This window comes from Coptis chinensis, chromosome 1 (assembly GCF_015680905.1).
Source record: "Coptis chinensis isolate HL-2020 chromosome 1, ASM1568090v1, whole genome shotgun sequence".
NCBI lineage: Eukaryota > Viridiplantae > Streptophyta > Magnoliopsida > Ranunculales > Ranunculaceae > Coptis > Coptis chinensis.
In genome coordinates, this window is record NC_141456.1 from 16,305,919 (window position 1) to 16,325,156 (window position 19,238).

The following is a 19,238-nucleotide window of genomic DNA, read 5'->3' on the forward strand; positions in this document are numbered from 1 at the left end:
GCAGTTACAAGCCAATTATTATAGACGAAAATAAATTGTTAAGAAAAATGTCGGTTAGAATTTTCCAATACTGACTAGCATCGCTATCGTATGGTATATGGCCTGCAGGCTCATTTCCAAGCAAAATTGAATTCAATTCCACAGTCCACACTGTGCTGTCAAAATTTCAAATTCATCAAGATTGGACTCATACCGACAAGGGATATGTCGCCACTCGCCATGGTCCCAAACTTGCGAATTTTTGTCCCATTTAGGTACGTGAAATGTGAACTCAATAATTGGATGCATGTAAAGAACACGATTTTTTTTTGCTGAAGCATGTAGAGAACACGCTGATTCAATGGTTCATCACATATGGTCTTTCAAATCAAAATCAGGCTTGTACTTTCACACCTTCAGTTATATCTCAGTCACTATCATGTATTTACTCCTCGACCGGCTTCATATCAAGCGTTCAAGGAGTTAACTGAACACACAATTCATTCATAACAATTAACAAGAGTTAGATATCGGGCATTGATTGATCTTTGGAAATTAATAGAGCTTAGCTGTAAGTATTAATTCAGTAAATAATCCAACTTACCTGCAAGAAAGGCAGAAAGCTAGGCCACTAATGATTTGGCCTTTCATTAGAAAAGTATTAAACTTGTACAACGGATAAATTCTTTAACCTTCCAGCCTACATTAGCAGTTCACTTGTTCTAACTTTGAAAGTTTTTGTTTATTAAGGTTACAAATTATTGTGAATGGAAAAGATAGAGAGAATCACATTTGAAACGCTTCTTTACTCCAACTTCTTTTCCATTTACACCCCATTTTTCAAATCCATTATTGATTGTAGTGTTTTTAATAACTGACTTGATAATGCAATATTATTGCATCGATTATTGTACTCAAATCCACGCACCCGGGAGAAGAATTCTACTCAGAAGTGGGAGATATGCAAGGGATGAAGGGATACCCAAAAAGTTTGCAAGACAAAATAATAAATAAAGCGATGGAGAATCAAAGGTTGTTATTTTCATTGTCGCGCAACAGTATCAATATCGCATGGTAGACCCTATTCTAAATTTGCGACTGATATTTGCGTCCAATTTCTTCAAATTTGGAGGTGATACTACCACCACCTAGAGATGCTCTTTAACACTTTTAGTGTCTCCATTTTCTTTATCCTCAACCCTAAAAAGGATTACTATATCGAAGCTTAATGTTGGAAATACCACAAATATAACTGTGTAACTGCTTAAGTACCATCAGTTAAACAGACAAAATTTTCTTATGTTAGGAGTTATCAGATCCTGGTTTGGGCGGCAGAAGTACTGTCCCATTTTAACACCATCTGAACGCTGGTTCAGTGGCGAGACCTAAAATTCTGATATAAAAATGTTCTATTAATTCTTGGATCTTAAGTTCTTAACACATAAGAGGAGGTGCGAAATGAAAATAACGTAAACTGAAGGAACAAATGTACAATACCATGTTGAAGGAACATCCACCATAACCAATCTCGGAGACATAGCAAGCAATTGGAACATGCCATTTCGCACTTTGCTCAGCGATTACATTGCCTAAAATCACATCAGCTTCTTGAACTCCTGTATTCAGTCTTATGAGTAAGTAAATAAAGGTGTTTGTTGTGTATAATCAGAGAAACAAATCCAGAAGATCCCGCCATCATCTTATACGCCTAATCCCAAAATGTCAGGTTCACAGCACAAATCACCTCCCACTCGACCACTCTACCTTTGAGACAAGTAATTTATCTGCACCATCAAATTGGTTATATGAAGTTGCTTAAATTTCATCCAAGAACATAGGATCCTCAGCTATTATTTCACTGAAAAATGATGTTTTACTTGAAATATTTAAGCAGAAAAGATTTGACCAACAAAAATTAATTACATAATTCTAAATTACGGGACCAAACCCACTGGAACTACAAGTAACATAATGCAGTAAAGTAATCATGCGGCAAGGCTTAAAAATATAAATTACAATGTGATAAAACACCGAAAGCTGGAACAAGAGACAAGAAAATGACTACAGGGCAAGACAGCACAAGAAAAAACTCATATTTCTAGAAGATAAGCCTGTGGTGTTGCTCAGTCCTACCCGAGACACACGACAGGTAGGAGTTTACTGACAGTTGCTCAGTAACTTCAAATGAACTCAATTGTAAGTCTCACTCATCAACTGATAATTGATTTTACTGATAAATGTAGTCCTGAATTTGATAGATACATATTACAATCGTACACAAGTACAGAGCATGAATGTTAGCTAGACATACGTGAAAGCACTCATTTTTGGAACTCTAGACTTTCTTAATGTTTTTCTCAGGATCAGACATTACATCCATCTAGTCCTGGAATCGGGAGCTCTTAACATAACTGAGAGCCACTGCCTTTGTTGTAAATGAAGATTCCTCCAATCCATCTTAAAATGTGATTTTTCCATCCATGGATCTTCTATACCCCATTCAAGAAGGGCTTGATTCAACAACCAACAGGAGCCCAGACCACCTTATAGCACATGATGTCAACCATTGTCTTCCACTCAATGGTTCTACTTGCCCCATGGCGAAGCTGCTCACCACCCAGATGCTCTGCTCTGTGTTTTCTCCCGAAATTGGGTTGGGCTTCCTGCTTATGCTTACCAATAATCATTACAAGAGCAATAACCTTCCCGGAAATGGTGGAAGCGGCTACGATCTCTAATGACTAGCTCCCTATTGTAAACTGAGGACAGAATCTTCGCAAAATTGTGACAGTCAATACAGATGCGAAGGTTCTTGGCCACCCTTATTGTTGTGCCAGGAGGAGTTGCAAGAACTCCAAAAGCAATGGCCAACTTCTCACTGTGATAAGAGAGAACATTCCCCTTTTCTTCTGTGCCTAAATTATGCAGTTCAGATGATATTTCAGCAACATAACCTGCAATCTTCAGTTGCCTCTCAATCTCATCCAACATCACATAAATTTCCTTCATCCGTGGATGTGAATCATCGTCCACAACAAATTCATGAACTTCACCATGCAATTCAACTGTACTGCAACCCGGTTTGGTTTGGATTCCTTTTTCTTTCATCAACCTCCTTACATCTGCCACCTTCTCCCAGTTACCAACCGAAGCATAAATGTTCAAAAGCAAAACATAATCCCCAGCTTCTTGGGCCTTTAGCTCAATCAAATGCTCAACAACACTTTCTCCTAGTTCAATGTTCTTATGAATTCTGCAAGCTCCAAGTAAAGTCCGCCATATTGTTGCATCTGGTTTGACCCTCATCGAAGTTATAAGCTGGTAAGCCTTACTAAGCATACCCGCACGACCCAAAAGATCAACCATACATCCATAATGATGAACATTCGGAAATAATCCATATTCCGTCGTCATACTTTCAAAGAACATTAAACCTTGATCAACCAATCCACTATGGCTACATGCCGAAAGAACCCCAGTGAAAGTTTGCTCATCAGGCAAGACACCCATTCTCCGCATTTCTCTAAAAGCTTCAATAGCATCTCTACCATGCCCATTCATCGCCAACCCAGAAATCATCGCAGTCCAAGTAACCACATTCCTCTCAAACATCCCTTGAAACACCTCAAATGCCTTATCCACACACCCACATCTCGAATACATAGCAATAAGTGAATTTTGAAGCTTAAACTCACCACCATAACCATGTTCATCAACATAACAATGAATCCGCTCCCCAAACTCCAATGCCCCCAAATGAGCACAAGCCTGTAGAACCAACAAACAAGTAACATCATCCGGTTTACACCCATACCCATAACTCTGCATAAAATCGAATAAACTCAACGCATCCCTACTCCTCCCATTACGTGCATAACAAGAAATCAAGACATTCCAAGAAACAGTATCTTTCACAGACATCTCATCAAACACTTTCCTCGCCTCGGTCCCACACTCACAATTAGCATAAAAACCCATCAAAGTAGTAAGTAACATGCAATCTGAACAATGCCCATCTCTCAAAATCCTACCATGTATCTGTATACCACAAACTAATGAACTAATCCTAGTACACGACTTCAAAACAAAAGACGAAGACAACGGGTTTGGCCTAATACCTCGTTCGCGCATTTGGTTATATAAATTAAACCCTTGTATAGGTGAATCACTTAATGAATAGGATCTTATCATTGTATTGTAATGTGAACAAGTGGGTGTTTTTATTTGCGCGAAAAAATTACGCGAATAGTTTAAGTCGCGTAAGGGGGAGAAGGAAATGGAAGTTAGGAATGCGTTTGAGATGAAGGGGTTTTGTGAAAGTGTTGTGCTGATTAGTTGGGCGTGGATTTGAAGGAAATGTTTCTTGGCTGAACATGATTTTATTAGCGCTGTTATTGTTTCCAAGCGTTTCAAACCCATTAAACTATTCTATTTCGTTAGATTGTCTTTGCATTCGTATATCTATTTTATGCTCCCTTATCTCTAGATTCTGTTCTAGGTCGAGTTTATACACAATATAATAAGTAAAATCAAGTTTGCATAGCAGTGGGGCGTGAGCGTAGCAAGGGATGAGATGAGAGAAAGAAGATGAAATAGGGAGAAGAGAAAAAGACTATTAATGGGGCACACAGATAACAGCCAAGACACATTTTATGCCATCTCAAACAAAAAAAGCCAACTCTAAACGTTCATACGTTCACTTGATTATAACATTATGAACAATTCAAATCCACGAGCCAACTTAAACAATATTCGAGAAAATTTGAGCTCCACTCAAGGCACACAGGATCACCTAAGATAAAGTTCTGCACAGGTGACCTGGGCTAATTTCATCAGGTGGCTAGTACATATTCTCATGTAGTTTGGCATTTGGGCTTGGGCACCAAGTCAATTTTTTATTTTTTTTCCAATCATTATGTTGTTGTTTGATAGAATATGTAGAGAGAGACAGATGGAGAAACGTTACCGGCTAACTGCAAATCTGCAATGAACACGCTTACACGCCTCCCTTTTCTCCATAAAACAGTTCTACCAGGTAGTGGGCTATAATTGGCAGGGGGTTTGGGAGGCGACACTTTGGCAGCTGCCGCTGTATGTTCGCCAATGGTAAATTTGTTGTTATTTTGTCTTTTCCTCGAGTAGGGATTCTTTTGAGAGATACTATACATGTTCGGCTGTTCCTAATCAAACCAAGTTTCTAGGCGAAATTATTACTGTGTACAGGAAGAATGCAGGTTTGCAGAAAATCGAAATACTGGATTAGGATTCACCGTTCACGCATGAGACCAATGACTAATATAATTACCTACTTATATCCTCATTGATCAACAAGATGTTCAATCACATCACCAAACTCAAATTGAACACACCTTAGAAAGAAGCAATAGAGTTGAACTCGAATTTGTAGTAGCACTAGAAAACTTTAAAACTGTGCTATCTCCATTCTTAGCCCTTTGGGTACTTGCAGATGCTGAAGCTTCCATACTTTCAAAACTTCCATTGCTGCATGGTGATGAAGACTCTGGCCACTCCAACATCCCCACAAGTCTTCTTTTTTTGTAATTTGCTTTGAAACAAGCTTGTCTAAGCTTCTTTGTTTTCTCCTCTAGTTCAACTTCTGGCATCTCCTCAATTAATTTCTTTTGCTGCTCTAATAACTCGATGGCGTCTCTTAACTTCATATCGCTATCTTCTTCTCCGTCTACTACCATTTCCTACAAAATTAAACCAATTCGATATTTACATTCAGTTCAAACATTCTATTATTAGTGAGACTAAAGCAATTATGCGAAAAAGAGAACATTTTTTTTATATAAACCGAGGACGTGATCTGACCAACATACATATTGCTAATGAGTAATAAGAACGTCCAAAAATATTTCCTCATATTGAAATATCAATATGCTTCTAAATCAAGTAAAAGGAAATAGGCAATATCAACTTCAAGTTAGAAAAGTTTAGGTGTTGTTTGCCTATATAGTAGAAACATAATTTCGATTTTTTAAGATTCACACAAGTTCAACATACTTTAGACACTTGTAGACTCAGTCAAACCAATAATGTAAATAATTTTTTTTTACCTTTCACATTTTATCTTCAAAAATACTATTCTAGCATTATTGATTGATCAGTTTATTTGCATCACATCCTTTGCCAATGATATTATTGTTTTAATTTGAAGTTAGTAAATAAGAAAATCGAAAAACTACCCGATTAAAACACTTTAAAAAATTGTTTTAATTTTAATTTGAAGTTAGCAATATTAAAATATGAAGATATCTAACTGCACGTACCAGGAGTAGAACTAGGACTGTGTTCCTTGTAGAAAAATTATGAAAAGGATAAAATTGAAAATGAGGTGTGAGAACTGAGAAGTGCTTACTTGGACATTCTTGATTAGCGTTTGTAAACTCATCAACTTCCTATGCGGCCATCTAGATATGCCAAGCTCCCTACATCTCTTCTTTAGAAGTGTCAATCCCACATTCAATTCCTTAGCTGCTTGTGTTATTGGCATGTAGAAGTAGCGCGATATAGTCGATCGCGTGAGCTCACTGGAACTACCAGTTGTAGTAGTACTCTTCCCTTCTTTGCACCTATACACTTTCTTCTCTTTCATATCTTCTTCAACACTGAAACTCATCTCTCCATTATTATACAACACGATTTGCTTATCTGTCTCAAACTCGTTATCAACACCCACTTCTTCAAAACCTTCAAAACCTTCTCCCCAACCATTGCAAAAACCCCCTACTAGAAATGTGATAACTCAATTTAAGGAGCTGGACACTTTTAACCACTACTTCTAAGCAGAAAAAAGAACAATATGGAAATATAGTTTCATAGATAATTACCTTGGCATGTAGTTATGATATCCAAAGATTGACAAAAAGGGTCATATGGCAAGTTCTCCATCAAAGGTATAGCATCAAGCACACTCTCAGGTATGGGAAAATCCAATGGGCACCAATCGAAACCAGAGTGCCCAGTACTTCAAATAATTCAATGAAGAAAAAGAATGTTAATACATTTTGTATGTAGTACCACATAAGGTTCTTCACTGAAAAACACACACACACACACATACGCATTACGCAAGTGATCATAAGATAAAAAAAAATAACTCATATATTTACCTGAAATCAAGTGGATGAATTTTGTTAGATAAGAAAAAAGGTTCTTCTTCAAACTTCAAAGTTTCGATTTGAGAAATGTTTTGAAGTGAATGATGGTTGTCCATGTTTTGTGTTGTAGGTTGAAGATCAGATAGAGTAAATACTTGTGATATTTTGGAGTAAGTTTTCTGCAAGCTGTGCAAAAAGGGGAAGTTGGAGAGAATCCAAATTTAGAGGAGGAAGAAGCTAAGTGCATTAAATGCAAAGAAATGAATCCATTATGTACTTGAAGATAGTGCGCCGTCGCATGGATATAACCGGCCATGCATTAGTTGATATGTGTGTGAGAGTTACAAGATGATTAGAGGGAGTACTAATTGTGTGTTTTTAACGATGGTGAGAGAATGAATTGATTGTATTTACTCTTTTTCTTGTAAAATTGATTAGTGTTTACTTGAAACAGCTAATTTCATCATGATTTTACACTATTTATTGTGATTAATTTCAATTAATACTATCACCTACCGTTTAATCTCAAGTGAAGTGTCCATGATCATTTTTAATTTAGAATACTTATGATGTAGATATTTTGTGCATGATACATGAAATTATTGGTATTTTATGTACTTGCGACCATTACCAAATTCAGGTTCATCAATTAATTGGTGAGTGCCTGAGTGGTGAGTTAAAATAGAAAGTGTACGTTCTACCAACAGGGATTTTGTTTCTTCTGAAAATCTACAAAGATATATGAAATGCATCTGGTTTAAGTGGATATATATAATTGATCCAATCAGATGAATTTAAATTTGTTTGAAGTGGATAATGGATCCAATTGAATTATGCTCTGTTGCCAAAGTATAGCAGCATAATATGCATGCTAGCCACAATTTACATAACCACCTAGTTGCCCCTATCCGATCATCATCATTTCCTCTAGAAAGGGATCGGAGATCTTGGAAATTGTTACTAGTCCTAGTGAACCACACTACTGGTTGTAGTTGGTCTACACTTCACGCTGTATGAAGTAATTGGCTGGTCCCCTGGTTTAGAACTGGAACTTCAAAATTCTCAAAAGTTCACTAGCCTAAAGACTGAAATTCTTTTATGGATTTTGAATGTGTCCAGAAGTTCAAAACTTTTGTGAATTTTACGATTCGCAGTACTCAATCAATTTGATCTGTTCCTGTTTATCTCATGATCGATATTATCATTTCTTAAAGTTTCATTTTTCTTTCTTTTAGATCAAACTACACATTTAAGGTAGTCATTTAGGATTTTACACAAACTAACTATTTATAGTGATTTTCACCATCCATTGTATACATATAGTTCTTTTCCGTGAAGGAAAACTCAAATTTACAAAGTTGTGTTAAAATGTATATACTGAAATTCACTTTTACGCAACCTATATGTTGGAGATTTCATTTTATTAAATGCATTAAGCAGTTTAGTAGTGTTTTGTGGCGTATTTCTGATTGGTAGACTAATTTTTAAGGTGATTACAAATTGTAGTTTGCAAAATAAGAAAAGCAATTAAAATGGAAAGTAAAAAAATATAGTCCAAGCCCAGTCCCTTACCACCTTTGGTTGGGTTAATATGTTGAGCCCATAAAAAAATGGGACCCTATAAATCCAAAAGGACAAAAAGAATTCTCGATATCTAGGAAAAATACATATAAAAAAGGTGATTTTGGACACACTCATAAAAACACTTATGTACTCCAATTTTAAAATAAATAAATAAAATTATTTAAGACACCGTTCCTAAATTATCTTTTTTTTTATTAAGTATATATAATCAAGTGTTTATCCTTCTAGCAAACACAAACCCTTTGCACACTTTTTTTTTTTTTTTTTTCACTTTTTTGGCCCTTGCCAAAAGGAATTAGAAAGGGTAAAATTGTAGAATTTGGGAAAACAAATAAGTCTTCCTCCTCCTTCACTTATCAGCCATTAATCCATTTTTTTCCTTTCTCATTTTTTGCTTGAGAAATTTTCAATTGGATATATTTCTACTAAACTCTTTTAAACCTTCTACAATTATAAAGAAGAAGTAATTGCAATAAAAAAAAAAAATCAAAATTGAAGCAATTTATTGAAAGGGAAAAAGACAATTTGTTTTTTGGGCATTCTTTTACCTTTATTAGAAGTTCTATTATAGTGCAGCACAAGATGTTTTAAGGTCATCTTTCTAGAGTATTACTTTCACATTTTTTTATTTATTGTTTCCTTTTAGAATAAATTTTTTTGTTTTTTTTCTTTATTTACCCCTATTGTAAATACGCCAAATTAATTTGGGAGATATTAAATGGATTGAAGTAGTTATTGGGGTATGGCAAAAACTTAATTAGTAATGGGGTATGGGAATATTTTTATGGGTGTGTCCAAGATCACCCCTGTAAAAATAGACTTTAGATTATTTTTATGGGTGTGTCTAACATCACCCTGTAAAAATAGACTTTAGATTAGATAATCCAAAAAAATAATCTGAACTCAGAAAAAAAGACACGTGTACAACGGCGTAGCACTTGGCTTCCTAATAAAAAAGAAAGAGTTGTTTTGAGTTTTGAGGGCTTTACAGTCTACACTCTTTCTCTGCTTTCAGGTTTTACGTGAAAGCATCACATCACCTCTGCTGTATGTATCCTCTTTCCCTCATTGGTGGTGATCTTTTTATCAGCATTCAATTTATTATTCTTATTTTTCTCTTCATTCTATAAAAACTTTTGCTCCACTTTTTTTCTTTCTTTTTATATACTTTGCATTGCTGACTCTTGTATGCTGTCTTAGTTTTCATTTTAGAATCTGTTGTTTTTCTATGTTGTCAAGGATAAGATTAAAATGTTATAATGACAATGTGTATATACTTGGTGTGTTTTTTTGTCGATTGTATCTTTACGACGCATTCTTTTCTTGTGTACGCCACATCATTATCATCATCTTCTTCGAATAAGCTCACTACATTTTATTTTCTTTAGTTGTGTTCTTTTATTTATTTATTGTTTCATCATAGACAGGCTTAATATTTAAATGAGAGAAGGATGACACTAGCGTTAGAGTATTTAGCGTAGTATGCCTATGGGAAGTTGGGTACTTAGTAATTACCGAGTTCTTTAGATTGTGAAGTGGGTTGTTTCAGGCGAAACGGGCATGGGTGTCTGACCTACGGACTATGGGCCGGTTCCAGCACCTAGGGCTAGTTCATGCCCCCATATCTCGTACCTGTTGTGAGCTAAAAATTTATGTTGCCTCATAATTAATTTCTATTGATCATGGAGAGTATTAGTCTTTGAATTTGTGTCAATATTGTTCTAGGGTAGTTTGGAAGAAATAAGCCAACTATGAGAATTTGATATGATTTGAATAAGTAGAAAATTTAGCAAGTGTTAAATGAGCTTTCCTTGGGGTGGGTCATTTTTATTGGTGATTATCGTATCTACATTTGCATCTGTCCAAAATGCATGAGGCTATATACTTTTGAAGATATTTATAATATCATACAAATGAATCTATAATATAGGAAAAAAGTTAGTCATTTGTCTTCTCTGTTTTACCATAATGAACACAAAGTGAGGCAAATACCAGAATATTTCTTTTCATCTTCAGATGTGAGTGATCAAATTGGGACTGGAAGATGACTATTGGAAAGCGGAAACATAAGGGAAGTGTCACCGTGCTAAAAATCTTCATAATGTCCGATAAACAGACAGCAAAGATGCATGAAGCTGCGCAGAGGCAGTTTTTTCATATGTCTGATGTGCAGGAAGATCTACATAAGAAAATTCAACAAGCTGCTTCACGAAAACTGCGTGCTTCTATTTGGCCACAGCGTAACAAAGGCATTGAAGCGCTTGACCAGCCTCAGATCAGATGTAGACATAAGAATAGAAATTTAGAAGAAAACGCACGTGTAAATCACCCAAAGCTGGTAGGTAAGGAACTCATAAAAGATGGGAGTGAATTCGGGCATCTTTTGATACTTGCAAACTCAGCTGAATTGTTGCAATCTGAAGGTAACTACAATCGCTTATAAAGGAACGCCCTAGGTCAACTTGTAACCCCAAATTTCGTAGTTAGTTTTAGTTGACCAACTCTGTTTTGCTGGTTAGTTTCACCTTCAATCTCAATATCTAACACTATCTCACAGTCTAGACTATGAATATCATCTATTACCATTTACCAATGACGCCTGAGCTCATTCTTTGTTATACTTTTCCCAGGTCAGAGTCTTAGGGAGGAATCACTAGGAGAAAAAGAAGAGAATGACAATGTGAAAATAGAAAAGGACTTCTGTGTGCTAGGGAGAACCCGTTTGACCCAGATCCGGCACCAAGCTCGGTTAGAAAATCATCAAAGAGTAGAAGAGACACATGTCAGCCATGCACATCAGCACAAAAATCTTATAAGCATTGAAGGTTTGTTAAAGCCTTGATGGTAATTAACTAATTACAGATAACGTGTAATTAATAAGTAATTGTGTGCCACTGTTGACTGTCAAGTGGATCAAACCTTGCTTTACTACTAACAGTAATCAGCTTTCTGTCTAATCTACCTTTGCTACCAGATAGCGATAACAGTAAAAATGTGTACGCTGAACAACTTCAAGGAGTTTCGGGCCACCGAGATACTGAAGGTACTATATTCACATATGACATGTATGTGTCTTTCATACTGTTGGACATCTACCCTTTATATTTATGCAGAATTAGGCCCTGCTCGGCATGAATTAATGGACTGCAGAGTGCATTGTGACTAAGTTATATACATGCATTCTGGGAGTATCTGCCTTTCTCCCGCTGGAAATTCCCACTACAAAATCATTATTGAATGTTGGAATGACATTCCATCAAATTTATGCGCCAGCTTACTGCTGGTGGAGTTCCCATTCATCATCCCAAGATTTCATAAAGACCTTTTTCGCATAGCACAGGACACCTCCCCCCAAACAAAAAACACACACACACACAAACACAAACACAAACAACAAACCATTAGTCAATAATACACCGTTGAAAGAAAATTTCAAAAACTAGATAAGAATGTTAATCTTAGAAATTTTTTGTTGTTTTGGGGAATATGCAATTGTCGAGTTGGGCAAACACTGCATAAATCTTTTTGGTGTAAAGTGTCAGTGGAGTGTTGAGTTTAAAACTGCCATTGTTCACCATTCAGCTTTGTCTTCCCCTGCTCTGTTGAAATTGAGATTATTTCTCATGCATATATCAGCAGCTTATTTTCTGTACTATAGTAACATGAATTATGTGCTTGTATTATATTGGGCTGTGCCAACTGTTATCAATGTGTGTGGGCTCTTAGATAATCTTTGTCCAGTGTGATTCTCTCATTTTATAAAATTATAGCTTTCGTTTGAAATATCAGTTCTCTTTGTGATTGTAATCGAAGAAAATATTAATTGTTTAGGTAGTTTACATTATACTTATTATGGGTAAAAGTTATGAATTTTTTTCAAACAGAGTTCTATAAATTCCCCCAAATTTATATTGCTAAATTGTGGCGTACTTCATCCAACGTTGCAAATCCATTTTTTGTTGCAAAAAGGTCCAAAGGAACAGAAAAAGCAAGTATACAAGCATGCTTGGCTGAGTCCCTGAAAGTAAATAATGAAGAGTTAAACCAACATTCTGTGGAAAGCAATGTAATTGTTCACCAGCCAGTGCATATGACCCAAGAACTTAAAAACCTTACAGGTAATATGGTGAAATAGTATAATGCGATCAACAGAGACAAGTTAAAAGCGCACAAAAGGAGACAAGTTCGAAAGGGCAAATGGAATTTCCAAATCAAGAGAACGTAAGTGTAGTTCACAATACGTACATGTGCATGCACCATTTAATAATCGGCGACAAAGACAATCACCATCATCATTCGGTTGCCCGAGGCACCGAAGATCGTCATTCTATTGCACGCCAACGGCGAATCTTTGAGACTTGTGAACGGGAACGTTATCTTTGCCAAAGTTCCGATGGATGGCTAATGTACAAATGAGGCAGATGCATGAGGCTCATCAGTGGTGGCTGTGGCATGTCATGAATGCCCAGAATATCACCGAGCAGCAATGGTCATTGTATATGTCTTATCTGGAGAAGGAGCAAAGTCGGGGTGATTCACAACAAAGAAGAGCACAAAAATTTGAGGAAAGGGCTTCAAAGAAAGTGCATCCACAGTTCACCAGTATCGAGCCCATGGAACAAAGCAGATTTGAGGAAAAGCCTCATGGTCGAGATGTGAGCACAGGAGCAGCAGAAGACCTGGTACAGACTGAAATCATTCAAATCTCCCGGCATTCAGCCATGAATGAAGTTTGTGAAGGTGAGCTCCGCAAACATTGGCATATGGTCAAGTAACATGCAAAATAAAGAAGCAGCATAGCTTTGTTTTACCAATATTTTGTCCAACTCTTTCCGTGGTTTCGTTTCTTCTTCCCAACTTTTCCATTGTTTGTTAGTATTTGTGTTGCTCTTTGGCTGCTTCTCCATTATGATGTTTGCTTATTATTAGTTTCAGACCAAAATGTGGAACTACAACATGATAGACAAGTGACAATCAATGTGGAAGAAGAGAAAAGTAGAATTGTAGAAGGACGCATGCGGTTAACTCAGTTAAAACGTGAAGCTAGATTGAAAAAAATTTATAGACTAGAGAGGGAAAACGAGAAGAAGTTACGTAGAGCAAGGAATAAAGGTAAATGATGGTGGGGCATTACTGTGAATTCTTGAGCCCTGTAAAAATGCAACTTATTATACTTTGTTTTTCCTTAACCGTATACTTGAGAGTTTGATGTGGAGTAACTTTTAAAATATATATTTTAATTATTTAGAGTGCCTAGACCCTCTAATATTCTTCACTGTTTGATTTCTGAATTTCATACTGCAAAATAAATATTGACGTAGTCAATTGGAGAAAATCCATGAGGGAAATGAATTTTGTCCCATGCATTGTGAGAGTGTAAACAAAACAATCTCAATTATTATTATAGGTTCAAGAGAAAGGGAAGAAATCAAATAAATCTCGACCAAAACCCGCAAATCCGAATTAGTTTATAATTAAATCTTCTTTTTAATCAAACTGGATGGCACATGGCTCGAAGACTCACCAAGCCAACGGCTATTTTTCCATTCCCTCCAAAAAACTGCAATTCAAATCTCTTCTCCACAAAAAAAAAATGTCTCTCTCTTCTCAACACTTGTTCTTCCATAAAACATTTAAACCAAATACACGCTCAAATCCTCACTTACGGACTTTACGCAGACGCATTTCTCGTCAGCGAAGTTCTCCGTATTTGCTCATTATCGCCTTTTAAGAGTTTAACTTACGCGCGATCGCTTCTTTTTTATTCACTTGATCCTATAACCCCATCATGGAATCATGTTATTAGAGGGTATTCTGGAACCCCAACACCAAAAGAAGCTATACTAGTTTTTCTTGAAATGAAAAGAAGAGGAGTTATAGGTAATGAACATACTTACCCGTTTTTATTCAAGGCGTGTGCTACACTTTCGGCGTTGAAAATAGGGAAACAAATACAAGTTGTGGTTATGAAAAATGGAGTTGATTCAAATGTTTATGTTGGTAATACCATGATAAGTTTTTATGCTTCTTGTGGAGAGTTGCGCGATGCGAGGAGAGTGTTTGTTTCCATGTCTTGGAGAACTGTTGTGTCGTGGAATGGGGTTATGACTGCTTGTGTGGAGAATTCGGTTTTAGATGAGTGTGTTGAGGTTTTTGCGGAAATGAGAAAATGTAGGCTTGAGCCGGATGAGACGACGTTGGTGATTGTGCTTTCGGCTTGTGCTGAACTTGGGAATCTAAGTTTGGGAAGATGGATTCATTCTCAAGTTATAGAAAAAGGGTTGGTCATGAATTGTAAATTAGGTACTGCTCTTGTCGACATGTATGCTAAGAGTGGGGAATTACATTATGCTAGGTTGGTTTTTAACAGAATGGTTGAGAGGAATGTATGGACTTGGAGTGCAATGATTTTGGGATTAGCCCAACATGGGTCGGCTAAGGAAGCGCTAAAACTTTTCGCGGATATGAATTTTTTTGGGATTAAGCCAAACCATGTCACTTTTCTTGGAGTTCTGTGTGCATGTAGTCATGCCCAAATAGTGGACGAGGGGTATAGGGTGTTTCATGACATGATACATATTCACGGTATCAAGCCTATAATGATGCATTATGGTGCCATGGTGGATATCCTAAGTCGTTCGGGCAGATTGGAAGAAGCTTATAGTTTTATTGTAGACATGCCTATTGAGCCAGATCCAGTTGTATGGAGAACACTGCTAAGTGCATGCAACATCCATGATGTTAATAACAATACTGGGGTTCTGTTGAAGGTGAGGAAAAGGTTGCTTGAGTTGGAACCTAAAAGGGGTGGAAATCTTGTGATGGTTGCTAACATGTACGCTGAGGTTGGCTCCTGGGAGGAAGCAGCAATTGTGCGGAGGGAGATGAAAGATAGAGGGTTGAAGAAGATGGCGGGAGAGAGTTGTGTTGAGGTGGGTGGTTTAGTCCATAAGTTCTTTTCCGGGGTTGATAACCAAGTTGATTGTGAAGGAATGATCTATGAGTCGCTAGATGGATTGAACTTGCACATGAAGACTATTCACTGTGATCTGATTTGTTTCATTTGTACCTTGTGAAATTCTTGATCTTGCACAGGTCAGGAGAGTGGTAATAGTGATCCTTTTTTAAATTGTCCTTTTTATTTGTATAATCTTTTTGGGCTGCATGAGACTGACGACCGCTGCAGATCGAAATAGAACTCAACTAAAACTATTTAGATTCAAATACTTATATTGAAAGAGGGAACCCATAGTGATGAAGGTGGTCTTTATTCAGAATATACTGGGACTGGAAATGTTAAATTGAATTTTAATGTTAACTGAGATTGCACACAGATACTTCACTAGGACGTTATTTGCTCTATTGTTCGAGTAGCAGCACTGCAGCAAAACAAAAAAAGTAGCAGCAATACCAGGCATGCAATCTCTCTCTCTTACAGCTGTAATTTGTCATTTGTCGTTATGGATCACTGGGAAACAATTAATATGTTCCGTATTGTAATTTGCTCATGCTTGCATTGTCTCCAATATCTATAAGCTGATCTTCAATGTGGAGTCTTCACTATATCTTCATTTCGTTTATAAGCCATCAGTGTAAATAGCAGGATGGTATACAGACTTGACATACTTTGTAAATATGAATACTTGCAGCAGTATAGAAAGATCTTTTTACCTTTCAGATTTTGAATAAATAGACCTTGTTTCATTCACCAGAAATAATACTGCAGGTTTCCAATTGAAATATCTTTTTTAGTAGAGTACAGCCTTTGACGAGTTCTAGTCATAACAAAAACTTTAAAATTGAAGAACTAAGAAGATAAAGTGATGCCCAACAGAACGAATTCCTTGGTATTTGATTCTAGCATAGTGGCAATTAATATGTTGCTGCTACTTCACCTAGACGCCTACATCTTCTTAGTGAATCCCTGCGCCAAAGTAATATTATAGCGAGATCCTTTATGTAGCACTTGCATCTTTTGCTGTGAACCAATCAAATAGGCAATGTACATTTGAAATTTATTTACTTTCATTTACACATGGAGGTAGTAGACAGATACCCTTAGTCATAAGTGATTTATAATCTGTCTCACAGAAGAGTAAGTGCCCGAGATTGCAACCAGTGACCCAGTCACCAATATGCTCACAATAACTGCTAATTCGAACCCTAGGCTACAAAGGTCCTTTGAAATTTTGAGGTAGCATACACATGGTAGCAACACTGAAACTGTGATACTCAAGAATGCACCTATTAAGGCCATTAGGTAGCCAAAAAATGGTACAACTAGTGCCATGACAACTGTGCTGATGACTAGTACAGTTCTAATGAGGATGCTAATTGATCTATTGTTACGGAAGGGAAACCAATCCTCTAATGCCGCAGCAATTGGAGTGATCATTATCGCATACTTCGTGAAGGGATTGATTAATGTGGTGTAAATTGCAATATTTGAGCTAAATTTCCCCACTGGAAGATTCAATGTCACTTGAGACTTCAAACCTTCTCCATACATTAAGTAGCCTAGAACTGCCATTGATCCGTAGTTAAACGTGCAAAGAACGAAGCAGACCAGCAATACCTGTAATTAAACGAGCAAGTACTTCTATATCAAACAAACAAAAAACGACTAAAAATTAAGAGTATCAAACTTTGCACGTTTTGACAATATGGGGACCAAATTTTTTTTCCTAACAATTTGGGAGCCAAACTGTTTGATTTTTGCAATGTAAGAACTTCCGTCAAAATTCTCATATACCGTTTCTAATTTGTATTATTATTTTTTTTTTTTTTTCGAAAAATAAAAGACATGCTGACATGGCAAAAAACGGCGTGTGAGAAATTTAAAGAAAGTTCCAACATTACAAAAATCAAACAGTTGGTCCCCAAATTGAACCAAACTGTCATGAAAAAAAGTTTGGTTTCCATATTGTCAAAAAGTGTAAAGTTGATACCTTTTTAGTTGTTTTTTCGTCAAACAAATGAAATATGAGATACCCAAAATTTTAATGACAAATTCGTGAAGAGGTTTTATAATCTTACCTTAGAGAACTTACTTCTCTCTTTCATGGAAGTGCATAATGTGGGGAATACTGCATGGCCACAGTAACAAAAGGCATACAAGCTAATAGCAGTGGGCATTCCACTCCAATTTACAAGTCTTCCTCTTTCATGAAATCCAACACCATCCACTGCACCAGCCCAAAACACTGATGCCACAACAATAGCAGAAGCCAAGACACCACCAGCAGAAACATAGGCAAACAGGCCCAAATTCCTCAACCATGTAGTAGGCAGTATTATAACACTGGCAAGTACAGTAAATCCTTGTTTTCCCCCAATCTTCATCCCTCCTACCTTAAAACCCATGTTCGGAAATAGTTTATTTAAGTTATCGCCTTCCAATATCAAAAACTCAACTGCAACCAGGTACAACTCGAGGTACATGAAAAGGGCTACTAAAACTCTTCCTTTGTAGCCAAAAGCGAGCTCGCCTATGTCAGGATAGGTTCTGATTTGTGAGTGAGCATCCATACATCGTCGTAAAAGTAGTCCTGTGTAGCAGAGGACGATCGCGGTGACTAATAGAAATATCAAGCTTAACCACCCTCCTTCAGAAAGCGCATATGGAATAGATAATATTCCAACTCCTGAGGACAAAAGAAGGAAAATGATCTGAGCTTTTAGTACCTAGCTCTGTTACTAAGACTATCCTATGCTTAACTGAACAATTAGTTTAATGTTTTAATATTATTATTTATTCCTCGAGAACACTCGGTTAGGAACTTATGATCATATTGTGTTAACACATATTTAAGAGGGAATAAAATGAAGGTAGTATTCAAAATGAAGGTTTTAAGGAAATAATAACACACACTATTTTAATGTTTCAAAATGAAGGTAGTAACATGAATTGGAATTAAATGAACAATTTGATTCTGTCATTAATTATTCTGAGAGAGTTTTTCATTTGGCTTAAGTGGTAAGACCATGGATATTATACTCGGGACGGAAGGACGTGCAGATGATCGCAAGAAGCATGGAGTACAACCATAACGACCAAGGTAAGTGTAACACCAGACCAAGACCATGTCCTGTTCAGTTCAAAAATAACGATCCATTTCATACGAACAAGTAAGCTGTTAGTTACAAAAAATGAAAATGCTTCCCTCTTATAGTTAATTTGAACCATAAAATAACATTTATTTCCTGCTCTCCTATCTATTGTATCCTCAAGGCACCACCTCACCAAAACTGGCAAGTGTTCAGAGACAATTACCTGACAAAGCATTTAGACCATTTACACAAGTCCTGAGAAAAGTGGTACCCTTGTGTACCTCTAGTTGCTGGTGTTGTTGGCTCTCTATTTTTTCAACCTTTTGGGTCTCCATATTTTTATGCCAACCATGTTTGAGGAGGCCTTTCTTAAATATGAAATTCCATATTCAGTAATGCTTTCTGCGTGGCTTCAGTGGTTCGTGGAGGTAGATACTTGATAGTGAGGTAGGTGACTGGATACCCATCTTGTGCTCTAGAAAGCAGAAAGAAAAGGAACTT

At 36.7% G+C, this 19,238-nt stretch overlaps 6 protein-coding genes across 8 annotated transcripts; 3 read left to right on the forward strand and 3 right to left on the reverse strand.

The window, feature by feature from the left end:
* Nucleotides 1–182: 182 nt before the first annotated feature.
* Nucleotides 183–4,631, reverse strand: LOC147522508 (Pentatricopeptide repeat (PPR) superfamily protein). Its single transcript, XM_086593963.1, has 3 exons — nucleotides 2,354–4,631; nucleotides 1,477–1,763; nucleotides 183–466 (listed from the first exon to the last, which is right to left on the reverse strand). Exon 1 carries the CDS (start codon nucleotides 4,396–4,398, stop codon nucleotides 2,653–2,655), a length of 1,746 nt encoding a protein of 581 aa, XP_086450089.1. The 5' UTR covers nucleotides 4,399–4,631; the 3' UTR covers nucleotides 183–466; nucleotides 1,477–1,763; nucleotides 2,354–2,652.
* A 612-nt stretch (nucleotides 4,632–5,243) lies between these two features.
* LOC147522509 (uncharacterized) lies at nucleotides 5,244–7,219 on the reverse strand. Its single transcript, XM_086567921.1, has 4 exons — nucleotides 7,116–7,219; nucleotides 6,834–6,970; nucleotides 6,362–6,747; nucleotides 5,244–5,693 (listed from the first exon to the last, which is right to left on the reverse strand). Exons 1-4 carry the CDS (start codon nucleotides 7,217–7,219, stop codon nucleotides 5,334–5,336), a joined length of 987 nt encoding a protein of 328 aa, XP_086424047.1. The 3' UTR covers nucleotides 5,244–5,333.
* A 2,380-nt stretch (nucleotides 7,220–9,599) lies between these two features.
* Nucleotides 9,600–12,341, forward strand: LOC147522510 (uncharacterized). Of its 2 annotated transcripts, none has more exons than XM_086560212.1 (5): nucleotides 9,600–9,734; nucleotides 10,704–11,110; nucleotides 11,318–11,512; nucleotides 11,662–11,730; nucleotides 11,801–12,341. In XM_086560212.1, exons 2-5 carry the CDS (start codon nucleotides 10,732–10,734, stop codon nucleotides 11,851–11,853), a joined length of 696 nt encoding a protein of 231 aa, XP_086416338.1. In that variant the 5' UTR covers nucleotides 9,600–9,734; nucleotides 10,704–10,731; the 3' UTR covers nucleotides 11,854–12,341. The 2 variants fall into 2 exon arrangements, with proteins under 2 accessions (XP_086416338.1, XP_086416345.1); XM_086560219.1 differs by lacking the exon at nucleotides 9,600–9,734 and adding an exon at nucleotides 10,348–10,666.
* Nucleotides 12,342–13,053: 712 nt separating this feature from the next.
* On the forward strand, nucleotides 13,054–13,955 carry LOC147522511 (uncharacterized). Of its 2 annotated transcripts, none has more exons than XR_015213119.1 (2): nucleotides 13,054–13,427; nucleotides 13,623–13,955. XR_015213119.1 is itself a non-coding variant. In XM_086593975.1 (2 exons), exons 1-2 carry the CDS (start codon nucleotides 13,085–13,087, stop codon nucleotides 13,805–13,807), a joined length of 534 nt encoding a protein of 177 aa, XP_086450101.1. In that variant the 5' UTR covers nucleotides 13,054–13,084; the 3' UTR covers nucleotides 13,808–13,955. The 2 variants fall into 2 exon arrangements, 1 of the variants encoding a protein (XP_086450101.1); XM_086593975.1 differs by having other exon boundaries at nucleotides 13,617–13,955.
* An 84-nt stretch (nucleotides 13,956–14,039) lies between these two features.
* LOC147522512 (Pentatricopeptide repeat (PPR) superfamily protein) lies at nucleotides 14,040–15,822 on the forward strand. Its single transcript, XM_086593967.1, has one exon. It carries the CDS (start codon nucleotides 14,195–14,197, stop codon nucleotides 15,761–15,763), a length of 1,569 nt encoding a protein of 522 aa, XP_086450093.1. The 5' UTR covers nucleotides 14,040–14,194; the 3' UTR covers nucleotides 15,764–15,822.
* A 923-nt stretch (nucleotides 15,823–16,745) lies between these two features.
* LOC147522513 (amino acid transporter AVT1I-like) lies at nucleotides 16,746–19,160 on the reverse strand. Its single transcript, XM_086593972.1, has 3 exons — nucleotides 18,961–19,160; nucleotides 17,724–18,331; nucleotides 16,746–17,262 (listed from the first exon to the last, which is right to left on the reverse strand). Exons 1-3 carry the CDS (start codon nucleotides 19,070–19,072, stop codon nucleotides 16,750–16,752), a joined length of 1,233 nt encoding a protein of 410 aa, XP_086450098.1. The 5' UTR covers nucleotides 19,073–19,160; the 3' UTR covers nucleotides 16,746–16,749.
* Between the last annotated feature and the right edge of the window lie 78 nt (nucleotides 19,161–19,238).

Coding starts and splice junctions, on each gene's coding strand:
- LOC147522512 (XM_086593967.1), top strand. CDS start 14,195: ATGGCTCGAAGACTCACCAAGCCAACGGCTATTTTTCCATTCCCTCCA.
- LOC147522510 (XM_086560212.1), top strand. CDS start 10,732: ATGACTATTGGAAAGCGGAAACATAAGGGAAGTGTCACCGTGCTAAAA. Junction 11,111..11,317: donor TGAATTGTTGCAATCTGAAG/GTAACTACAATC, acceptor TACTTTTCCCAG/GTCAGAGTCTTAGGGAGGAA. Junction 11,731..11,800: donor GGGCCACCGAGATACTGAAG/GTACTATATTCA, acceptor ATATTTATGCAG/AATTAGGCCCTGCTCGGCAT.
- LOC147522508 (XM_086593963.1), bottom strand. CDS start 4,398: ATGGGTTTGAAACGCTTGGAAACAATAACAGCGCTAATAAAATCATGT.
- LOC147522511 (XM_086593975.1), top strand. CDS start 13,085: ATGGCTAATGTACAAATGAGGCAGATGCATGAGGCTCATCAGTGGTGG. Junction 13,428..13,616: donor CATGAATGAAGTTTGTGAAG/GTGAGCTCCGCA, acceptor GCTTATTATTAG/TTTCAGACCAAAATGTGGAA.
- LOC147522513 (XM_086593972.1), bottom strand. CDS start 19,072: ATGGAGACCCAAAAGGTTGAAAAAATAGAGAGCCAACAACACCAGCAA. Junction 18,332..18,960: donor TGGTCTAAATGCTTTGTCAG/GTAATTGTCTCT, acceptor TTTTGTCCTCAG/GAGTTGGAATATTATCTATT. Junction 17,263..17,723: donor AGAGAAGTAAGTTCTCTAAG/GTAAGATTATAA, acceptor GTTTAATTACAG/GTATTGCTGGTCTGCTTCGT.
- LOC147522509 (XM_086567921.1), bottom strand. CDS start 7,219: ATGGACAACCATCATTCACTTCAAAACATTTCTCAAATCGAAACTTTG. Junction 6,971..7,115: donor ATTCATCCACTTGATTTCAG/GTAAATATATGA, acceptor AATTATTTGAAG/TACTGGGCACTCTGGTTTCG. Junction 6,748..6,833: donor TATCATAACTACATGCCAAG/GTAATTATCTAT, acceptor CCTTAAATTGAG/TTATCACATTTCTAGTAGGG.